Below are 19,554 nucleotides of genomic sequence, written 5' to 3' on the forward strand. Positions count from 1 at the left end.
CATTTTTGATCAGAATTTCTTATTTTCACAGGGAACAAAATGCCCCATTTTGTTGCCCAATTTGTCCTGAGTGCGGCAATACCCCATTTGTGGTGATAAACTGCCGTTTGGGCCCATGGGAGGGCTCAGAAGGAAAGGAGCGCTATGTGTTTGTTGGAGTCCAGATTTTGCTGTATTGGTTTTCGGGTGCCATGTCGCATTTGCAGAGCCTCAGAGGTATCAAAGCAATGGAAACCCACCAAAAGTGACCCCATTTTGGAAACAAAACCCCTCAAGGAATTTATTTATGGGTGTTGTGACCATTTAGACCCCACAGTTTTTTCACAGAACTTATTTGAATTGGGCTGTGAATTTAAAAAGAAAAACTTTTTTCCAATAAGATGTAGTTTTGGCTCAAAATGTCTTATTTTCACAATGATTAAAATACCCCATTTTGTTGCCAAATTTGTCCTGAGTGCGGCAATACCCTATTTGTGGCCATAAACTGCCGTTTGGGCCCATGGGAGGTATTAGAAGGAAAGGAGCGCTATGTGTTCTTTGGAGCAGAGATTTTGCTGGATTGGTTTTCGGGTGCCATGTCGCATTTGCAGAGCCCCAAAGGTATCAAAGCAATGGAAACCCACCAGAAGTGACCCCATTTTGGAAACTACACCCCTCAAGGAATTCATTTATGGGTGTTGTGACCATTTAGACTCCACAGTTTTTTCACAGAATTTATTTGAATTGGGCTGTGAATTCAAAAAAATGAAATTTTTTCCAATAAGAGGTAGTTTTGGCTCAAAATTTTTTATTTTCACAAGGAATAAAATACCCCAATTTGTTGCCCAATTTGTCCTGAGTGCGGCAATACCCCATTTGTGGTGATAAACTGCCGTTTGGGCCCATGGGAGGCCTCAGAAGGAAAGGAGCGCTATGTGTTCTTTGGAGCCCAGATTTTGCTGGATTGGTTTTCGGGTGCCATGTCGCATTTGCAGAGCCCCAAAGGTATCAAAGCAATGGAAACCCACCAGAAGTCACCCCATTTTGGAAACTACACCCCTCAAAGAATTTATTTATGGGTGTTGTGACCATTTAGACCCCACAGTTTTTTCACAGAATTTATTTGAATTGGGCTGTGAATTAAAAAAAAATTTATTTTTTCCAATAAGAGGTAGTTTTGGCTCAAAATTTCTTATTTTCACAAGGAATAAAATACCGCATTTTGTTGCCCAATTTGTCCTGAGTGCGGCAATACCCTATTTGTGGTGATAAACTGCCGTTTGGGCCCATGGGAGGGCTCAGAAGGAAAGGACCACCATGTGGCCTACTGGGAATTTTCTGGTGCTAAGTCGTGTGTGCAGAAGCCCCTGAGGTATCAGTACAGTTGAAACCCCCGAGAAGTGACCCCGTTTTAAAAACGACACCCCTTAAGGAATTCATCTAGAGGTGTAGTGAGCATTTTGACCCCACAGGTATTGTGTAAAAGATAATGCGCAGCAGATGGTGCAGAGTGAGATTTGCAATTTTCTATATATATGCCATGTCAGTGTCCGATATATTGTGCCCAGCATGTGCCACCGGAGACCTACACCCCATAAACTGTAATGTTGGCTCTCCCGGGTACGGCAATACCCTACATGTGGCTGTTATCAGCTGCCTGGGCACACAGCAGGGCTCAGAGGGGAAAGATGAGGAGGGGTAAGCTGTGCGAAGTGGATCAGAGCGAGTAAAACTCGGGTAAATTAAAAATAAAGGGATGGATGATAAATTTGAAAACACTCTTTCATACAGAGCTCTGGTTTTTCGGGACACGCGTCACATTGATATATTGTGTCCTTCCTTATCCCCCTCTTATAGCAGACTCTGCACCTCTTTTGACTTTTTCCCTTCTTGCCAGTTTGGGGAACTTCTCCTAAAAAGTGTTGCCCTGGTACGATGCCTGTGGCCCCGCTTCCAGAAGTACTGTAAGGCTTCAGGACTTGATCTGACAAGTCCACCCCTCCCATGTACCTATTGTAGTCCAGGATGCAGTCTAGTTTGGGGGTCCCTGTACTGGTACCTCGTACAGGTACATGGGTACTGGTGTGGCATCTCCCTGGTCTTGTACTTGACACACAATATGTTGCTGCTAGATTGTGCCCTGCTCTCACCCCTTCTGAGTGTTTGCCCAAGCATAGTCGTAGGGAGGCCTCTCAGGTTTCTTCTAGCAGTGCCGCATGCCGCAGGACTTCTGGAAGCGAGGCAGTTGAAGAGTGGGACGCTGGTATAAAAATTATCCAGGTAGAGGTGGTAACCCTGGTCCAGCAGTGGGTGCACCAAATCCCACACAATTTTTGTATTAACTCCCAGTAAGGGGGGGCATTCTGGGGGCTGAGAACTGGTGTCCTTCCCTTCATATATCCTAAATTTGTAGGTATACCCTGATGCACTCTCGCAGCTTATACATCTTCACGCCATACCTTGCCCTCTTACCCGGCAGGTACTCGCGGAATTGAAGCCTCCCTTTCAAATGTACCAGGGATTCATCTATAGAAATACACTTCTCGGGGGTGAATGCTGGGAAAACCGGGCACTGAAACGGTCTAATAGGGGTCTCCGTTTATACAAACGGTCAAAACTGGGGTCATCTCGGGGTGGGCACGGCTCATTATCAGTATAATGTAAGAAGCGAAGTATTGCCTCATTTTTATTTTATTTTTTAGTTTCCAGCTCAGTTCTGAAGTTGCTTTGAGGGGCCCATATATTAGACACCCTTATCAAACACCCCATTTCAGAAACTAGACCCCTCAAAGTATTCACAACAGCATTTAAAAAGTTTATTAACCCTTTAGGCGTTTCACAGGAATTTAGAGCAAAGTAGAGGTGACATTTAATTAATTTAATTTATTAGGCACCATGTCCGGTTTGAAGAGGTCTTGTGGTGCTAAAACAGTGGAAACCCCCCAAAAGTGACCCCTTTTTGGAAACTAGACCCCTTGAGGAATCCATTGTAGTTTTCTTGGGGTGCATGCGGCTTTTTGATCAGTTTTTATTCTATTTTTAGGTGGCGTGGTGACTAAAAAAACAGCAATTTTACTATTGTTTTTTATTCAATTTTTTTTACAGCGTTCACCGTGCGCTATAAATGACATATTCACTTTATTCTGCGGGGCGATACGATTACGGCGATACCAGATGTTTATAGTTTTTTTTTATGTCTTATGGCGTTTGCACAATAAAATACATTTTGTAAAATATAATTTATTTTTTGTGTTACCTTATTCTAAGAGCCATAACTGTTTTATTTTTCCATCAATAAAGCCGTGCGAGGACTTATTTTTTGCGTAACGAACTGTAGTTTCGATCAGTACAATTTTTAGGTACATGCGACTTTTTGATCTCTTTTTATTCCATTTTTTGGGAGGTGAAGTGACCAAACAATTGTGATTGTGGTACGGTTTATTATTATTTTCTCTTACGGCGTTCACCGCACGGGATAAATAACGACATCGTTTTGTAGTTCAGGACGTTACGGACGCGGCGATACCAATTATGTATAGTTTATTTGTTTATTTATATATTTTTATTAATAATAAAGAACTGATAAGGGAAAAAGGGGGACTTTTACTTTTATTACTTTTAAATCTTTTATTTTCTTATTTTTACGCAACTTTTTTTTACTTTTTTACACTTTTTTTACTTTGTCCCACTAGGGGACATGAGAGCAGGAGGCTCTGATCGCTATTCTAATACACTGCACTACATGCGTAGTGCAGTGTATTAGAGCTGTCAGCTGTTCGCTGACAGCAAGCATAGTGGGTCCTGATTTTGTCGGGACCCACTAGGCTTCCGTCGATGGCGTAGCCAGAGTCCATTGTTAGGATTCTGGTTGCCATAGTAGCCATCACGGCCCGCTATCGTGTAGCAGGCCGGCGATGGCAGCTTAACCCCTAAGAAGCCGCGATCGCTATTGAACGCGGCTTCTAAGGGGTTAATCGGCGGGGACCACCGAGATCGGTCCCTGCACACTAAGCTGTGATAGCCTGCTGTCGGAAACAGCAGGTATCACAGCTCAGACACGCGCCGGGGAAAGATGGCGCCGTGTTTACTCAGGTCAGTAATAGTACTGACCTGAGCGCGAACGTTCTACTTAGCAGGACGTACTATTACTGACCTGAGCGCGAAGGGGTTAAATACACCATAAAGTGATGCCTGGCTACGCCCTTTGCCCAAGCCTATTTTAGGCTTCTTCCACATCTGCGTTGGAGGCTCTGTTAGGGTCCTCCGTCTCACATTCGGTAGGGATTACCGGAGAGAATAGCGAAGAATGCTGATCTATTGTGTCCAGTAAAATCTCGGACACCCGGATGGAAAGCCGACGGAACCCATTGAAGCTGGCGGTGTTCATTTTGCTTCCGTTATTCCCTTGTCCTGCTCTTCTGATGGAGCTGAACAACTGAATATCACAACGCAGGTGTGAACCAAGCCCAAGCTAAATGTTTTGTGAGCTTGAACATGTCAATTCTTAATTTAAATAGTTATTCCTAACTTGTACACAGAGTTAGGAACCTTAAAATATCGGGAGTGCAGGGTTGTCCTGATGGGTGAGGTTCCCACCTCGGTTGACATGCCATAAGTATTCAAGATGGGAACCCTGCGTTAAGGCTGCTGTGGTCATGAAAAACATAGCAGAGCGTAGAATGGTTAGACCAGCCTTAACCAATGTATTTTTCTTCTACGTAATTTGCATAGTTGTTTGACAAGTCTGTTTATTACAATCATTTAATAAGTGATCGTGAATGACAGTGACATGATCAGCAAGGGCTTCCTCCTGCAGTAAACAGTTATTTCATTTACATGACATTTATGCGACAAGAAAAAAAAATACTATTGGGCCAGAAATGGGTTTTTCAATGCTCATTCTAATTCACAGCTTATCTTACCTAGTTTAACTTCAGCATTTTCCGTCAGCAAGACATTTTGCCCCTTAATATCTCGATGAATCACCTTGTGCTGGTGCAGATGACTCAGACCCTGGAGAGATTGATGAGGAAAAGTAGACTGTCATTTGTATCTCAAGGTAAAAGAATGAATTAGCACTGCAATGCAGATCTATCACCCAAAAAAAAGGGTCATCCTGGACTCAAAGTACGCTTTTAATGGAGTATTTGAGCCTATTTACAACATACGTGCTGTTTTTAGTTTACTGTGCACGCTGATCTCTAGTCTATTCAAAGATAAATCCTGCACTATTAAAAAATATTAAAAATATTTCCATATAAATACCACCTAGAAGGCATAGCCAAGATAAATCAGAGATATACCTTCTGTAGTCTTTAGGTCTTCCAAAACAAGAGAGCTTAAAGGGGTATGCCCATCTTTTAATATGGGCATATTGCCAAGATATGGCATAATATTGTGATCGCTGGAGGTCTCTAAGTGACTGGGGAAGTGTTGTCGCTCTCTGTTTTCTCCCTTCAGCCACTTGCTCTACAGAGAATCAGTGGGGGGTCCCAGCAATCAGACCCCTCATCGATTAGAAAGGGATAACATATCCTGGCGATACCATCACTTTTTATGGTGTGAAAACCCCTTAAACAGCCCACCAGTAAAAAACACCTAAAGAGAAACTTTCACATTATAAATGCAATAAAAGCATGTAATACAAGGAGCGACCATTCTTCTTGTAGAATAGTGAATTTTGTTTTTGCAAACCACAACAAGCCCTGTTTCCATATATTCCAGATAGACGCAAGTGTACATTTACTAATTCCTTTTGCATATTTTATTTATAGCATATAGGGGACGAACATAAGAAAAAAAAATATTGATGTCAGCCTAGGTATAGAGAGATCGTTTTAGTCCGCACAGAAATATTGCAGCCTTTTAAATGAGGAATAGCGCAAAAAGAGGGTCAGAACTCCAGAATTAAGAAGTTCCTTCACATATCATTTTATTAGGTGTCCATGTCAGAGTGAAATCACGGAGGCTCCCATAATGCTATACCCAGCCCAACGAAGGGTTTTTACCCCAAAACATAAGTTTTTTAAGCTACACAATGGTGATTTCGTCTGACACAGACGCCTTATAAAGTTAAGGGGGGTTCCAACCACCTTTTTGATCTATACCACGTCTTGGTGGTTAGGAGGTTCAGCCACCTGGGTTCATGCACCCAGTATAATACATTTCCATGGCAAGATGCTGCCAGCTATACATTTAGAGGGTAAATGAAGAATTAGATGCTGGTCATTCTGATGAATGACCGTCCATATAAAACCTGGAAAGACCGGGTCTGCCAGAACAGGGACTATTGATACTTAGAGGTTCTCCACTCTGGCTCAGAGTAGGGTGCCAACATCCCCCTCAATGACATCTATATGCCCTAATAGAGAATATGAGAAAACCCTTTAAGTCCAGGATCACACAAACTTTTTTGCTTCGTTTTTGGAGCCATACACAGGAGTGGATACAAAAGAAAGGAGATGCATCCTTCTTTTCTTTATATCTTACCTTTGTTTTGGGTCGACTTCCGGCTTTAGCTCAAAAAGATGAACCAAATCTGCATAAAAATTGTGTGCGTGATCCTGGCCTAAATGTAAGTGCCCTACACAATCTGAAACAAAGTACCAGCACTACTGCATTTAATAAACACTGGACATGACAATATTATCTGAAAAATGCATTCTTTTTCTATTGTATTAAGTAATTACCATTGTTTATGGTATTTGTGAAGCGTTTGTGCGTTTCTTAATTAAGGGCCTGTTCACATCAGCGTTCCATCTGAGGTTTCCGTTGAGTTAATCCCTCAACGGAAAGGCAAACGGAAACCTAAGCTTCCGTTTCCCTCACCATTGATATCAATGGTGGCGGAAACCTAGCTCATGGTTTCCGTCTGTCACCGTTGTGACAGGGTTCCGTTGTTCTTGACGGAACCAATAGCGGTCGACTGCGATATTGATTCTGTCAAAACGACAGAACCCTGTGACAACGGTGACAGACGGATACGATTATCTAAATTTCTGTCACCATTGAGTTCAATGGTGAGGAAAACGGAAGCTGAAGTTTCCAATTGCTTTCCGCTGAGGGGTTAACCCGACGGAAACCTCCGATGGAACCCCTCAACGGAACTCAGACGGTGATGTGAACAGGGCCTAAGACTCATGCCCACTGTGGTTTTACCAAATATTTCTCTGCAGAGATGTGCCGCACGCAGTCACAGCTTGTGGTTCAGCCCACATAGTGGCGGTAATACATCAGGCTGCGTATACGATGTAGTAACACGTTTCATGCTATAGGGATCAGTAAACCTTTATGCAGTAGGATTCTCAAATACATTTTCTTAGTGCCTGGTTTTGTTAATAAATCAAGTGCTGTAGCAGGTACAATGTTATTTTTAGTACAGGTGACCCATTTAGTTTTTTAGCAAAAGTCACATTCTGGTACAGCTCCCAATGATAATATTGGAAAGAAGTTTCTTTCTTAAGAATAGGAGCACGATTTTGATCCCAACAGAGTAATAATAAATAAGAAAGAATGTCTCAATAGCTGGCGCCAGTCACGCTGGAAGTAATAAGAAAACCTTTTTGTTAAGCTAAACTGAATTGTCATTTTTTGACTAATGCCACCACATGGAAAAGCTGGGTTTTCAATGTTAGTTCTGCTTTGTAGTCATCATAAAAAAATAATTTATGCCATTTCTCAATTTACCTACAACTGGGGTATAAAAAAAAAACAAAAAAAGAGCATAAATTACAAAAAGCAGGATTCACCAGGGGCAGGATGTTTCTGCAGAGGAGTTGGTGTGGTACACCTATGCAAGGTGCAAACCTATAAGAATCTGTTACTGTTCTACAAAGCTCTCCACAATGTTGTGCCTTCCTACATACTGTATATGTTATCGTCGCCACCTATCACTCCTTTATCCAGAACCTCTATGGAATGCTGCACCTTGGAACACTAGACTTACCCTTTATATACACAGCATGAAGTATGCCTTGAAATCTTATTTCCTCACGTATGCTTATGTAACACTTCTTACAGACACAAATCCATTATTTTGAACACATTAACACTGACCATGCTTAGCAGAAGCTTCCCCAACTGCTACTGCAGTGTTGGTATAGACAAGGGAATAACACAAGAAATTTTAAGGGTTGTGTAAATTTTCAGGGAGAGGACAAAAAGGTTATTCTTTATATGAGGAAAAATTATACAATTTTCCAATATACTTTTTGTATCAATTACTTTTGGATTTTAAGATCTCTGCTTGCTGTTAATGAAACATATATCTTTTTTACTTCCAATGGATAAAATCTGTCCTGGTCCTCTGATGGTCACACAGGTGCCCGGCTCATTACAAGACAGTACTTTAACAAATCGAGCACCTGCACGTCCATCACATGACCAGGACAGACATAGTATTTATTTCCTGAGAGTAAACAATGAAGGTTCCTGTTGAATGTCAGCAAGCAGAGATCTTAAAAATGATGAGGAATTGATACAGAAAGTATATTGAATAATACACTGGCATTTGCTTATTTTTAGAATTTTTGCAGTATTCTTGGTCTATTAATTGTTAGAAAACAAAGACCGTAGATCATTACAAGTTATGAGTCTGTAACACAATTAGACTATTTCAACAGAATGTCGTCAAAACGCCTTTAGTAAAAGTCAACATCAATCTATGGACGTCTGTCTACACAATGCCCCAACATTAGCTGACGCACTGCTGCCATTTTCTGTAACAAGTTGTTCATTTATTAGATGCAATGCCCACATTATCATTTTCATAGATCTATGAATATTTGTCACACAGTGGCCAACTATGTGTGAGTGTCACAATGTTCAGTCCATGAATATGATGATTGTTCACACTATTTATTGTATATACAGAAGTTGACCGCAGAAAAAAGTCACTTTCCGCTTTTTGCTACAAGTACATAGGGCATAAAGCCCCTATGATTTTGGCCGATGCAGCGAGCGTCGATCAATGAGACCGCTCGTTGATCGGCGCTCGTCTGCTCCTGTCCCAAGGAGCTATGTATGGGGTCCTTACTCCCATCGCTCGTCCCCATACATTATCATCATGTCGGCAGCACAATTTTATTTCACTTTTCTAAAACTATAGGATCAATAGATGAACAAGCATTTGCTTGTTCACCTGATCGCTGCCCTGTTTACACAGAGCAATTATCGTCAACGAGCGTTCTATGAACGCTTCTCTGCCCCCCGATAATTGCCCAGTGTAAAAAACCCTTAACTAGGGAGATTACAGCAGTCTCAAGGGAATCTGTATCCCAAAGGCTGGGGGAAGAAGGGTAAAGATCCATATGCCCGAGAAAAAATACTGCCCCCCCACCCACCAACTGCATTCAAATTACACGTGAGCCGAGGCCACGAGCCAGAAAAATAGTGGTCAGTGGCAGAGTGTTTACTATACACAGGTTGCCTATCTTTATGCCATTGCTTATCTTAGCTGCTAAGAGGGTGATTTTTATTTTTACCCTGTATTGCTCCTGTGGCTGCCTCAGGTGATAGCCTGTGGGGATCAGTCATACTGTATGACCACAATGCTAGAGGATTAAATGAGAAGATGACCTGTGAAGGAAGACACACAAGAAGAGGCCTGTCGTACACAGGGATCCTATTCCACTAAGTCTCTAGTTCTAGCAACCAGAGCCCGGAGTCACCAAAGGCAACGCAAAACAAAATTAGGGTATGTTCAGATATTGGGGAATCCCATACAGAAAATCTGCAACAATTTACTGTACAATGCATGTTTTCTACTGGTACTTAAATTGCGCCAACCTATACCGCAGCACTGTATAGAGATTATCATTATGCACATCCTGCCTTGCTTTCAATGGGGTTCACAATCTAATTTCCCTGCCTAAAACCCAGAGGAAACCCATACAAACATAAGGAAAGCCACAAACACCAAACAGGTTGGTTGGATTTGAACTTGCTGCAAGGCAACAGTGCTAAAGAATGAGATACCACGCCGCCAGAATACTCCTGTATGTACGGTTTACCCAGGCGAGAAGAACTAAAAAGCAAACATGAAGTATACATTATACAAGATTGTCAAGAAGCGCATTATGGACGAGTGCACACCCAATATAGTAAAGAGTTAAATTTTTATTGTTTCAATACAGAAAAAATGATGGAAATATGAACACCAATGCAACCCAAGTAACGAATCAGAAAAGTAGCATTTCTTCGCCCTTCAATGAAAAAATCTCCGCTTTGTGTAGTTAAGTGGCATTTTTGACTCCACAACAAATATTTTTAAAGGAACGGTCACAAAATTTAGGGTGAATCAATGGTTATTGACAAAACTGAAAAGTCTACAGAATAATAATGACACAATCCTCCCATTAACTGTGTAACAGCATTGATTTTCCACTTTAGAGGCCAAAACCTAAGAAATCGTTCTGCATCACTGTGTTCTCCGAGGAACAGACTGATTATTTTTTTTTCTTGACATAGAAGAACCTTCTAATCTGCTGAAGGGCTAGGAATATTGAGCAGATTTTTTTAGTGTGATTATTTCCTAAGAATAGAAACATCTATAATCTATGAGACGTCTACAAATCATGGTATAAGGACATACCCGCAAGATCTCTCTGCAGATGTACGCAATCCACTCTTCTTTCAATGTATTGCCTTTGGTGTTCTTGATTAAGTCTGTAACGGATCCAGCACCGCAAAACTCCATCACCAGCTGCGAAGAAAATGGCACATTTTAGGAGTGTGGGACAAACCCACATCCCATTTAGGCTGATAAAAACATGCAACAAAGAGTGCTCAGACATCTCCCCTAATATGCGGTTATATAATATATTTTAACTATTTAAAGACTATGTAAACCTTTAGAGTCAAATTTGTGTATATATATATATATATATATATATATATATATATATATATATATATATATATATATATATATAGATAGAGAGAGAGAGAGAGAGACACACACACACACATTTATATATTGTGAGACAGTGACAGGTAAAGTCATTGAGGGAAGGTATATTTCCCCTAGAATCCTGTCATATGTATCCTAGGCTCCAGGGAATGAGTAGTTCTTGCAATAGAAAGCTCTAGTTTTCCAATCTCGGCTTAAGGAAAAGCCGGAAAAAGGGCCTGGAGTTGGATTGGGGAAGAGCAGGGCGGGTTCCCCAATCCCTAGTCCATCTCTGTTTGTAGGACAAGGTTGCTGCTCAATTAGCTGCACCTGCAGCCTGTGTATAAAAAGGTGCAGACACAGTGTGTGTGAGTCTCACCCCTGACTCAGACTGGAGACTACTAAGGCTGGAGTAGCCTGTATTCTATGTGAGTAAAGACCTGTGTTACTTTGTGTCCAGTGCCTGGTAGGAAGGCACTTGGTATAGTTAGATAATATCTTGTTTAGTTAGTGCTCAGACGAGCAGGATTTATTTTGTATTTTGCCTTGTTGTACAAGAGGCTGTTTCTTTGACAAGAATAAAAACACAGGCAAAGCCCTGTTATGACTTTTAATGCACGGTGTCCCTGTCTCTGGCTACTAAGAAACCGCTGTACCAACCTCTCCTGATGCTAAACCCTCACAATATATATTTATACACGCACACACACTATATATTATATATATATATATATATATATATATATATATATATATATATATATTCCTATTCGAAAGGTTTACCACGCTCTTAAGAGTATTTCATGAATAAATAACGGACTAGGATAAACAAATGTGTCTTTACCCATAGCTGGTCATCCATTCCAGGGGGGTTCTTTTTTATGAAGGCTCCATAATATGTGGCTATATTTCTGTGATGTGAATACTTCTTGAGCATATTAATTTCCTGTTTGATCTCTTCCTCTTCATCCTATAAAGTGCAATGATATACATGGTTATAATAATGAGCAGCATTGGGAGGTAAATACACTTATAAACTTCCAGTGAAGATACATTCATGATATAGAGACCAATGTGGTGAGTGAAAAATACAACAAATGAGATAATGTTCCCCCACTGGGCACTCACGCCAACAGTATTGGATTTTTTTTTTCCATGAAAACTGTGGGTGTCATGTACAAAAACTATAGTTCTCTTGGGCTGATAATAAGTCCACATACTATGATATGAGCTCAAAATATGAACAATTCATTGTACTGTAGCAAAATACTATTTAATCTATAGAGGAAATATTTTGCAGCGATGCCAGAATTTAGGACCTGCCATGTCCTTAGGACCAATAACAAGAAAAAACCCTGTATTAAGCATTGCAACACGGACACAGTCACGTTGAAGAATATTTTGGACTATTATGGATGTAGAAAATAAATAATGATATATAGAAATCGATAATGGCTGGTGGAGTGGCAATAACAGAATGGGAATTCTTCAATGACCGAGTCATTCCCCCGACTTAAATCTGAATGATCAGATTTGTTGCAATACTTTGTTTGCAATCACAAAGAAAGTGTTTGCCAATATATAAAATGAATTGCACAATATTCCTCATTTATAATCTTTAATCCAATCTCTTTGATGTCTGTTTGTTGAACTTGTGTCAAAGACAAACAAATATAAATATGTTCTTTCAATCGTTGACTATTTCATATTTTTTTATAAGGCATAGAAAGCGAATAAAAAGCTCTCAGTGTTTGTTAGACGGAATCCTAATCCCATCATATCGCTGTAATTTACACTTTAGATTTGTGGTTCCGGAACAGTGAAATAAGAAGAACAATATTGAAGTGAATGGGGCTGAGCTGTAACACGAGGAGCAGCTCGTGGACGCCTTCTTGGTTTTCTGGAAATAAATGTATAAATGAAACGTTCTACAAATTTCTAATAGACTATGGGGGAATTTATTAAACACTGAAAGCCAGTATTCTGGTGAAAAAAGACGCACATTTTGGTGCAAGCCGGTGTTGCAAAAAAATTAATGACTTTTTTTGTTTTTAACTTTGCATTCAGTACTTTTAAAAAGTGGTTGTGGCTTTCCACAAAAAAAAATGGCGGGTCAGTCGATGGCTTGACAAGTTCACCATGATTTATGCCATAAACTGCCGTAAATATTGGTGCAAATATACTCCAGCTATTCTAAATCTCACTTTATGGTGCCCGGACAGACAGAGATGTGCCTAATTCAAAAAGAGGCATGCGCCTCTAAATAAATTAGCCACATTTTACACTAAATGGGTTTATATTAAGAGTGGCTTATGAAACACCAATCTTAATAAGTTTCCTCCTTATGTGTTTAAATTTATCACGATTTTCAATAATACTCTTGTTTATATGCACAGGCTCCATACCTGTGATCATAGAGCATTGCCTAGACTGGATGCAATTGTATCCCGTCTAGGCAATGCTCTAAGGCGGAGTTTATTAGGACTTCACCACTAAGGCTGTGTTCACATCACCGTCGCTTTCCGCTGAGGGGTTCCATTGGAGGTTTCCTTCGGGTTAACCCCTCAACGGAAAGGCAAATGGAAACCTAAGCTTTCGTTTCCCTCACCATTGATATCACTAGTGACGGAAACCTAGCTAATGGTTTCTGTCTGTCACCGTTGTGACAGGGTTCCGTCGTTTTGACAGGATCAATAGCGCAGTCGACTGCTCTATTGGTTCTGTCAAGAACAACGGAACCCTGTCACAACGGTGAAAGATGGAAACCATTAGCTAGGTTTCCGTCACTAGTGATATCAATGGTGAGGGAAACGAAAGCTTAGGTTTCCATTTGCCTTTCCGTTGAGGGGTTAACCCAACGGAAACCCCTCAATGGAAGGGTAACGGTGATGTGAACAGGCCCTAAGAAAAATCTATGCCAGACAGATTCTGGCGTATGTCATAGCAAACACGCTGGGCCACATGTGGCAGTGCCCATTCCGCTAGGCTCGGCCGACTTTTTGGAATAATGGCAAGAGTGGCGGAAACTGCTACATTTTTGCGACTTTTGAGCCAATTGTGACCATTCTATGTCATCATCTGGTGTAGAAAACTTGCTCAATTCCCACTTTGAGCTAAATCCACCAGCAGCAGCTGCACATTATCTTACTGATAGTTTGCTGCAATGTATCACGCTAGAGAGCATTGTCTAGATTGGATAAAATTGAATCCTCTTCTCAGATGAGAGCAGGACTAAAACTACGTAGCGTATCCGACCTGGAACCTGCAGTACATTCCATTCGAAAGATTGCACCCCATTTGGGTGCAGTTTTAAGGCCGGAATTTCGGCTGCGAAAAGCAGCGGAAGAAAAAATAAAAAATGTATACTTACCCCGTCTGTTGTCATGGTGACGCATCCTTCCCTTGCCGTCCGGTCTCCTTAGATAACACTGCAGCCCATGTGACCGCTGCAGCCTGTGATTGGCTGCAGTGGTCACATGGGATGAAAGGTCATCCTAGGAGGCCGGACTGGAGGAAAACGCAGGAGTTCTGGGTAAGTATGAACTTTTTTTTTTTTGGAGTTATGATTGATTTTTGCGGTGGAATGGCTGTGATTTCTCCGCAAAAGTCGCAACACTTGGCTTTCTGTTGCGGGTTTTGCATCCCCATTGAATTCAATGGGGAAAAGCCGCAACAGAAAAGCAATGAAAACGCAGCATAAATTGCTGGAGATATAAATTCTGTACTGCAGCTAAATTTATTAACGTTTTCGCTGCATTTTTTTCTGCAGCATGGGCATGAGATTTTGAAAATCTCATTAACTTTGCTGCTACTGTAAATGCTGCAATTTAGATAAATCGCTGACCATAGGAACGCATTAGACTAGAGTTAATTATCTCACTACAAAAAACCTCGCTGTGATAAATCGTTGTCTATAGGAATGCATTGAGTAGCTTGAAAATCTCTTCAAAATCACTCCAGGCGAATGTGTTGATCTGAAATCCCAGCATTTAGGAATTACATTTTTTTTTTATAGGAACTCTCTTTTAATTTATATATTGATTAGGCATTATTAACCTAAAACCCCTTTAGGCCAGGATCACACACACAGTTTTGATGCAGTTCCGGGCTCAGTTTATTTAAGCCAAAGCCAGAAGTAGATCCAAAATGAAGGAAAGGTATAAAGAAAGGACTGATGTATATCCTCTCGTGTCCACTTCTGTGTTTGGCTTAAAAAAAATATATTTTTTTTTTTTAAAAATGCATCAAAAATGTGTGTGTGATCATAGCCTTAGGATCACTGCAGTATTTTGGTCAGTATTTGGAAGCCAAAACGAGAATTGTGTCCAATACACAGAAGAAGTACAAATCTTTCCATTATACTTTCTCACGGTTTATGTTCCACTCCCCGTTTTGGCTTCCAAATACTGATCAAAATACTGCTGTGTGAATGTGGCCCTAATCTCACACAACCACTTGACTAGGGGCTTTGCAGTATGCCCCTAGCAAACACGATATATGAGAATATAAGACTATAAGAGAACATCTCCCTCCATCATGTACACGTAGCGCAGCATTCCAGAGTGTTGTCCTCCATATACAGGACAGGATTACATCTCACCAGTCCTCGCATAGTAACAATACTTCTGGGGAATGTTCCGTGTTAATAGGTTTATTTTGGAACATGTGAATGAACTTAAGTAGGGACTAGCCAGATAAAACAAGGAAAGGATAACAAAAAACATGTCAATGTGTAAGTGGAACATCAAACTACTTTCAACTGCAGTGAATATCCTCATTCAGAATAAAATCGCATTCTAGAAGGAGCTTTCTGCAGTATATCCGCAAATCAAGCAGAAGACTCAACACAGTTCAAAGCAACAATAAAGTCGGAGTTCTTTTACAGATATTTTGCTCTGGTGAAACGTTGTTAAAAGATTTCAAACTAATTTAAAAGGGGTTCCTTTCAAAGTGACCTTAAGGGGTTATTCCCATCACAGAAAGTGATGACATTGTAGGATTTGCCACCTCTTTATGATTGGTGGGGGACTAACTATTGTGATCCACACCGATCCTGGATTTAAAGGGGCGGCAGCGCTGGTTTAGCTCTGATTCTTTATGACAGTGGGGCTTTTGGCCTCCCAGCTGTGCAGGGAACTGCAGCACAACCCCAGAAGGTTATGACGTATCGTAGTATCTTTAATGCGGCAGTAAAAAAATCACCGTTGTCGGCAGCACATCTCCTCGTGTAAGCAGGCGATGTGATGCGAACAATGATCCGAACTGTATAACGTGCGATTATTCGTCTCCATACAGTAGAATGATTGCTCTATGTAAATGGAGCTAAACGAGTGCCGATTGATGTGCTGTACCGGTGATCGTCGCACGTTGACTGGCAGAAATCGGTCTGTTTAAAACCACCCTAAGGAAAAAGCCTATTTTTTCATATGGGTGTATTTACACTGTGCGGATTTGCTGTGTGGCCAAAAACTCACACTGCAGTAATGAAAGCGATTTGCGGTCATCTTGCTGTTAGCACGGAAACCGCAGTAAATTGTGGTTGACGCGGATGTGGTTTTGCAATACGTTTTCCGAAGCGCAGCAAAACTGCACCGTGTGAATACACCCTATAGCAATTAATCAAACTTGTAACAAACAATTAGCTATTGATTTAGTCAATTGTGAACCACAGAAATAAACATTGGTTGCGATCAAACATAAAGGACAAAAGAAACCGCCATCAGATGTGCAGCAATTCTAAACCAGTCCCAGCAGAGGTCACATATTACGCTCTATTCTAATGATGTGCTTTATAATACAGGATATTAAAAACTCTGTTGAAGTGCAAAGCTAGAAAGTAATTTGCAGAATAAAACGATGTAAGATTGAAAAACAAAAAAACACCGACATCCTTATTATGTCACACTATAAAGTAAGTGAAAGATACATTACCCCTGTGACATCCATGACCTTAATGGCCGCCAGCTGCCCAGTTTTAACATGACGACCCTGTAATGACAAAAAATACATATATATATATAAATATAAATACACATTTTATATGCAGAGACGCATTGTAGATTTAAGCAGCACTTTGTATTAGAAGCAATACATTTATGTGGGTCCTACATCGTAGGCAGGTTCAGTCATCTCTGTGATAAATTAGCCTCTGCTACATTGTAGAAAATAAGCAGATTTCTTCACATTTTGACACAAAGGGAATTGAGTGCAGGGCCATTTACAGATCAGTGAGTCAATCGCCGCTTTCTACATGACTAAGCAGTGAAAGGGTCATTTCTTTTGTTCCTAGACCCCAGATTGCAACAAATTGAAAAAAAAAACCACAAAACTCACCGCTTTCAAAACACCTTATTCTACTAAACTTCTCCAATAAGTTCCTACAATAAAAGTGTTGTCTTGATACAATTCAATGTAACATACACATAAACACACAGAAATGACAAATAAAGCTTATGGGGAGGATGTTCACAGACCATACATTTAGGCCTCATTGACACGAGCGTATCAGTCACACGCGTTGCGTTCTGCATCAGTGTGCTTTGTGAGTGGCATGTGTTATTCACGCAATCGCAAAGCACATTTTTTTTATTTTCAATCGAATTGATGCGCATATCACGCACCGCACACGGATGTGCATCCGTGTGCGGAGCGTGGTTTTCACGCACCCATAGACTTCAATGGGCACGTAGTTGTGTGGAAACGCACCAATATAGGACATGCAGTGAGTTTCACGCAACGGACTCTCTCTGCGTGAAAACTCACGCATGTGTGAACGGCCCTATTGAAATCAATGGGTCCGTGTGCTGCGCGTGATTTCGATGCGCAGCACACAGACGTGATTCACGCTCGTGTGAATGAGGCCTTACCCTGATTCATCTACAAGGGATACTTTCCACAGAACATAGACAGTGACAGACATGTTCAGCTGCAGCGAGAACGCTCTTAACCTAGAAAAGCCTTAGGCAGGGTTCACACACCCTATTTACGGACGTAATTCGGGCGTTTTAGCCTCAAATTCCGTCCGAAAATACGGCTCCAAAGCGTCGACACACATCTGCCCATTCATTTGAATGGGTTTTACGATGTACTGTGCCGACGGTCATTTTTTTTACGCGCCGCTGTCAAAAGACGGCGCGTAAAAAAGATGCCCGCGTCAAAGAAGTGCATGTCACTTCTTGAGACGTAATTGGAGCCGTTTTCCATTGACTCCATGGAAAAACAGCTCCAATTACGTCCGTAATGGACGCTGCGAAAAACGCCTGCACATGCCATTACGTCTGAAATTACGGTGCTGTTTTCTCCTGAAAACAGCTCCGTAATTTCAGGCGTATAGGAGGCTGCCGTGTGAACATACCCTTATAGTAATAAAATAAAATGGGCCATCCGTGCAATGGATGTGCCAGGTAATTCTATAGCAAGAGGGGTTCTCCTCTCTATTACATCAATGTGTCCTAAATAGGCTTATGAATAGGGGTTCTCACAACCATGCGACATTAATGGATTATTCCAGAGGAGTGTTTCTCACACTGGTTTCCGGTATCATTGGAAAACGGGTAACGGGAAATGAATATGGGGGGCTATAGAGTCTTCACTATGCTGTTGCGCATATACCAGACATATAAGCAAATAGATGGTGCAGCTTTCTTTTCAATTTGTGCATTGCCATCTTTTGTGTGAAAACCTATCCGTTCATCAGCACTCATACATCAAGATTAACTTAGAACAAGAAACATTTGTAAGAAAAGCACCTCCAGGGCGGCCTCCATGGCCAACTTCTATATGAATGGTAAAGGTTTATTGGTAAGTTCTGCAGTCTTTAGGGGTTCAATAAGCTAAATTCAACTGAAAGCTACTAATCTACAAAAACCTTGCAATGTAGTGACTATATAATACAGAACGACAGCAAGAATGTGCGGACCTTCCGGGTTAAAGGGCTACAAGATGTATTTGCGGTCATCTGTAAGACTTATCGTCAGGTTTCTAGGTCAACAAATGGCTATTTAGCAAGTAGGCCGACATCGGAGTTTCTTTGATATGAGTACAGTTGATTTTGTAAGAAATTGCATATGATTTTGATATTAAGATGTTTTGTTACAACAATAGTTACGTTTCAGTCTTTGGCCAGTTGATCTGTTGAGAACCATGCAATATTTGCCCATATGTGTTTCTTCATCCATGAAATTACTGTGGCAGTTTTCCATTGAACGTGTACAGGATATATTTTAAAATGAGATCTGGCTCACACATGACGTTCTAACACTGACAAAGCCTTTCCCATCATTTGGAAAACAATTCTGACTTTTTCTGCCAAGAAATTGTGCATTCCAATTTTAAGAGTCCAATTCTTGTATGTGAGCAGAATATCCACTTGTTATTGACTAAAAGAAATTTCTCCTATTTTGTACTTTATTGCACGACGTAGAGTTGTAAAAAAGACAAGTCAGGAGAGCTTTGGCCTCGTTCACATTAGCGTTGGGGTTCCGTTCATGGGTTCCATTAGACCTTTCCGTCAGGGGAACCCATGAATGGAAACCAAACGGGAACCATAGCTTTCCATTTGCATTACCATTGATTTCAATGATAATGCTTCAGTTACAAATGGTTTCCGTTTGTCTCCATTCCAAAAGGTTTCCGTTTTCTTGGCAGAATCAATAGCGTAGTCGACTGCGCTATTGATTCCACCAAAA

General features: G+C 40.9%; 1 protein-coding gene across 14 annotated transcripts in view; it reads right to left on the reverse strand.

Moving 5' to 3' along the window:
• Positions 1-19,554, reverse strand: part of TNIK (TRAF2 and NCK interacting kinase) — a 286,263-nt gene that overhangs the window by 125,525 nt on the left and 141,184 nt on the right. For all 14 annotated transcript variants that reach the window (XM_075861602.1, XM_075861604.1, XM_075861603.1 and 11 more), the window contains exons 3-6: positions 16,799-16,855; positions 11,712-11,837; positions 10,571-10,681; positions 4,902-4,992 (exon numbers count right to left, since the gene is read on the reverse strand). In XM_075861602.1, the coding sequence (XP_075717717.1) occupies positions 4,902-4,992; positions 10,571-10,681; positions 11,712-11,837; positions 16,799-16,855 (385 nt within the window). The remainder of the gene's footprint in view (positions 1-4,901; positions 4,993-10,570; positions 10,682-11,711; positions 11,838-16,798; positions 16,856-19,554) is intronic.

This window comes from Rhinoderma darwinii, chromosome 4, assembly GCF_050947455.1.
Source record: "Rhinoderma darwinii isolate aRhiDar2 chromosome 4, aRhiDar2.hap1, whole genome shotgun sequence".
Taxonomy (NCBI): domain Eukaryota; kingdom Metazoa; phylum Chordata; class Amphibia; order Anura; family Rhinodermatidae; genus Rhinoderma; species Rhinoderma darwinii.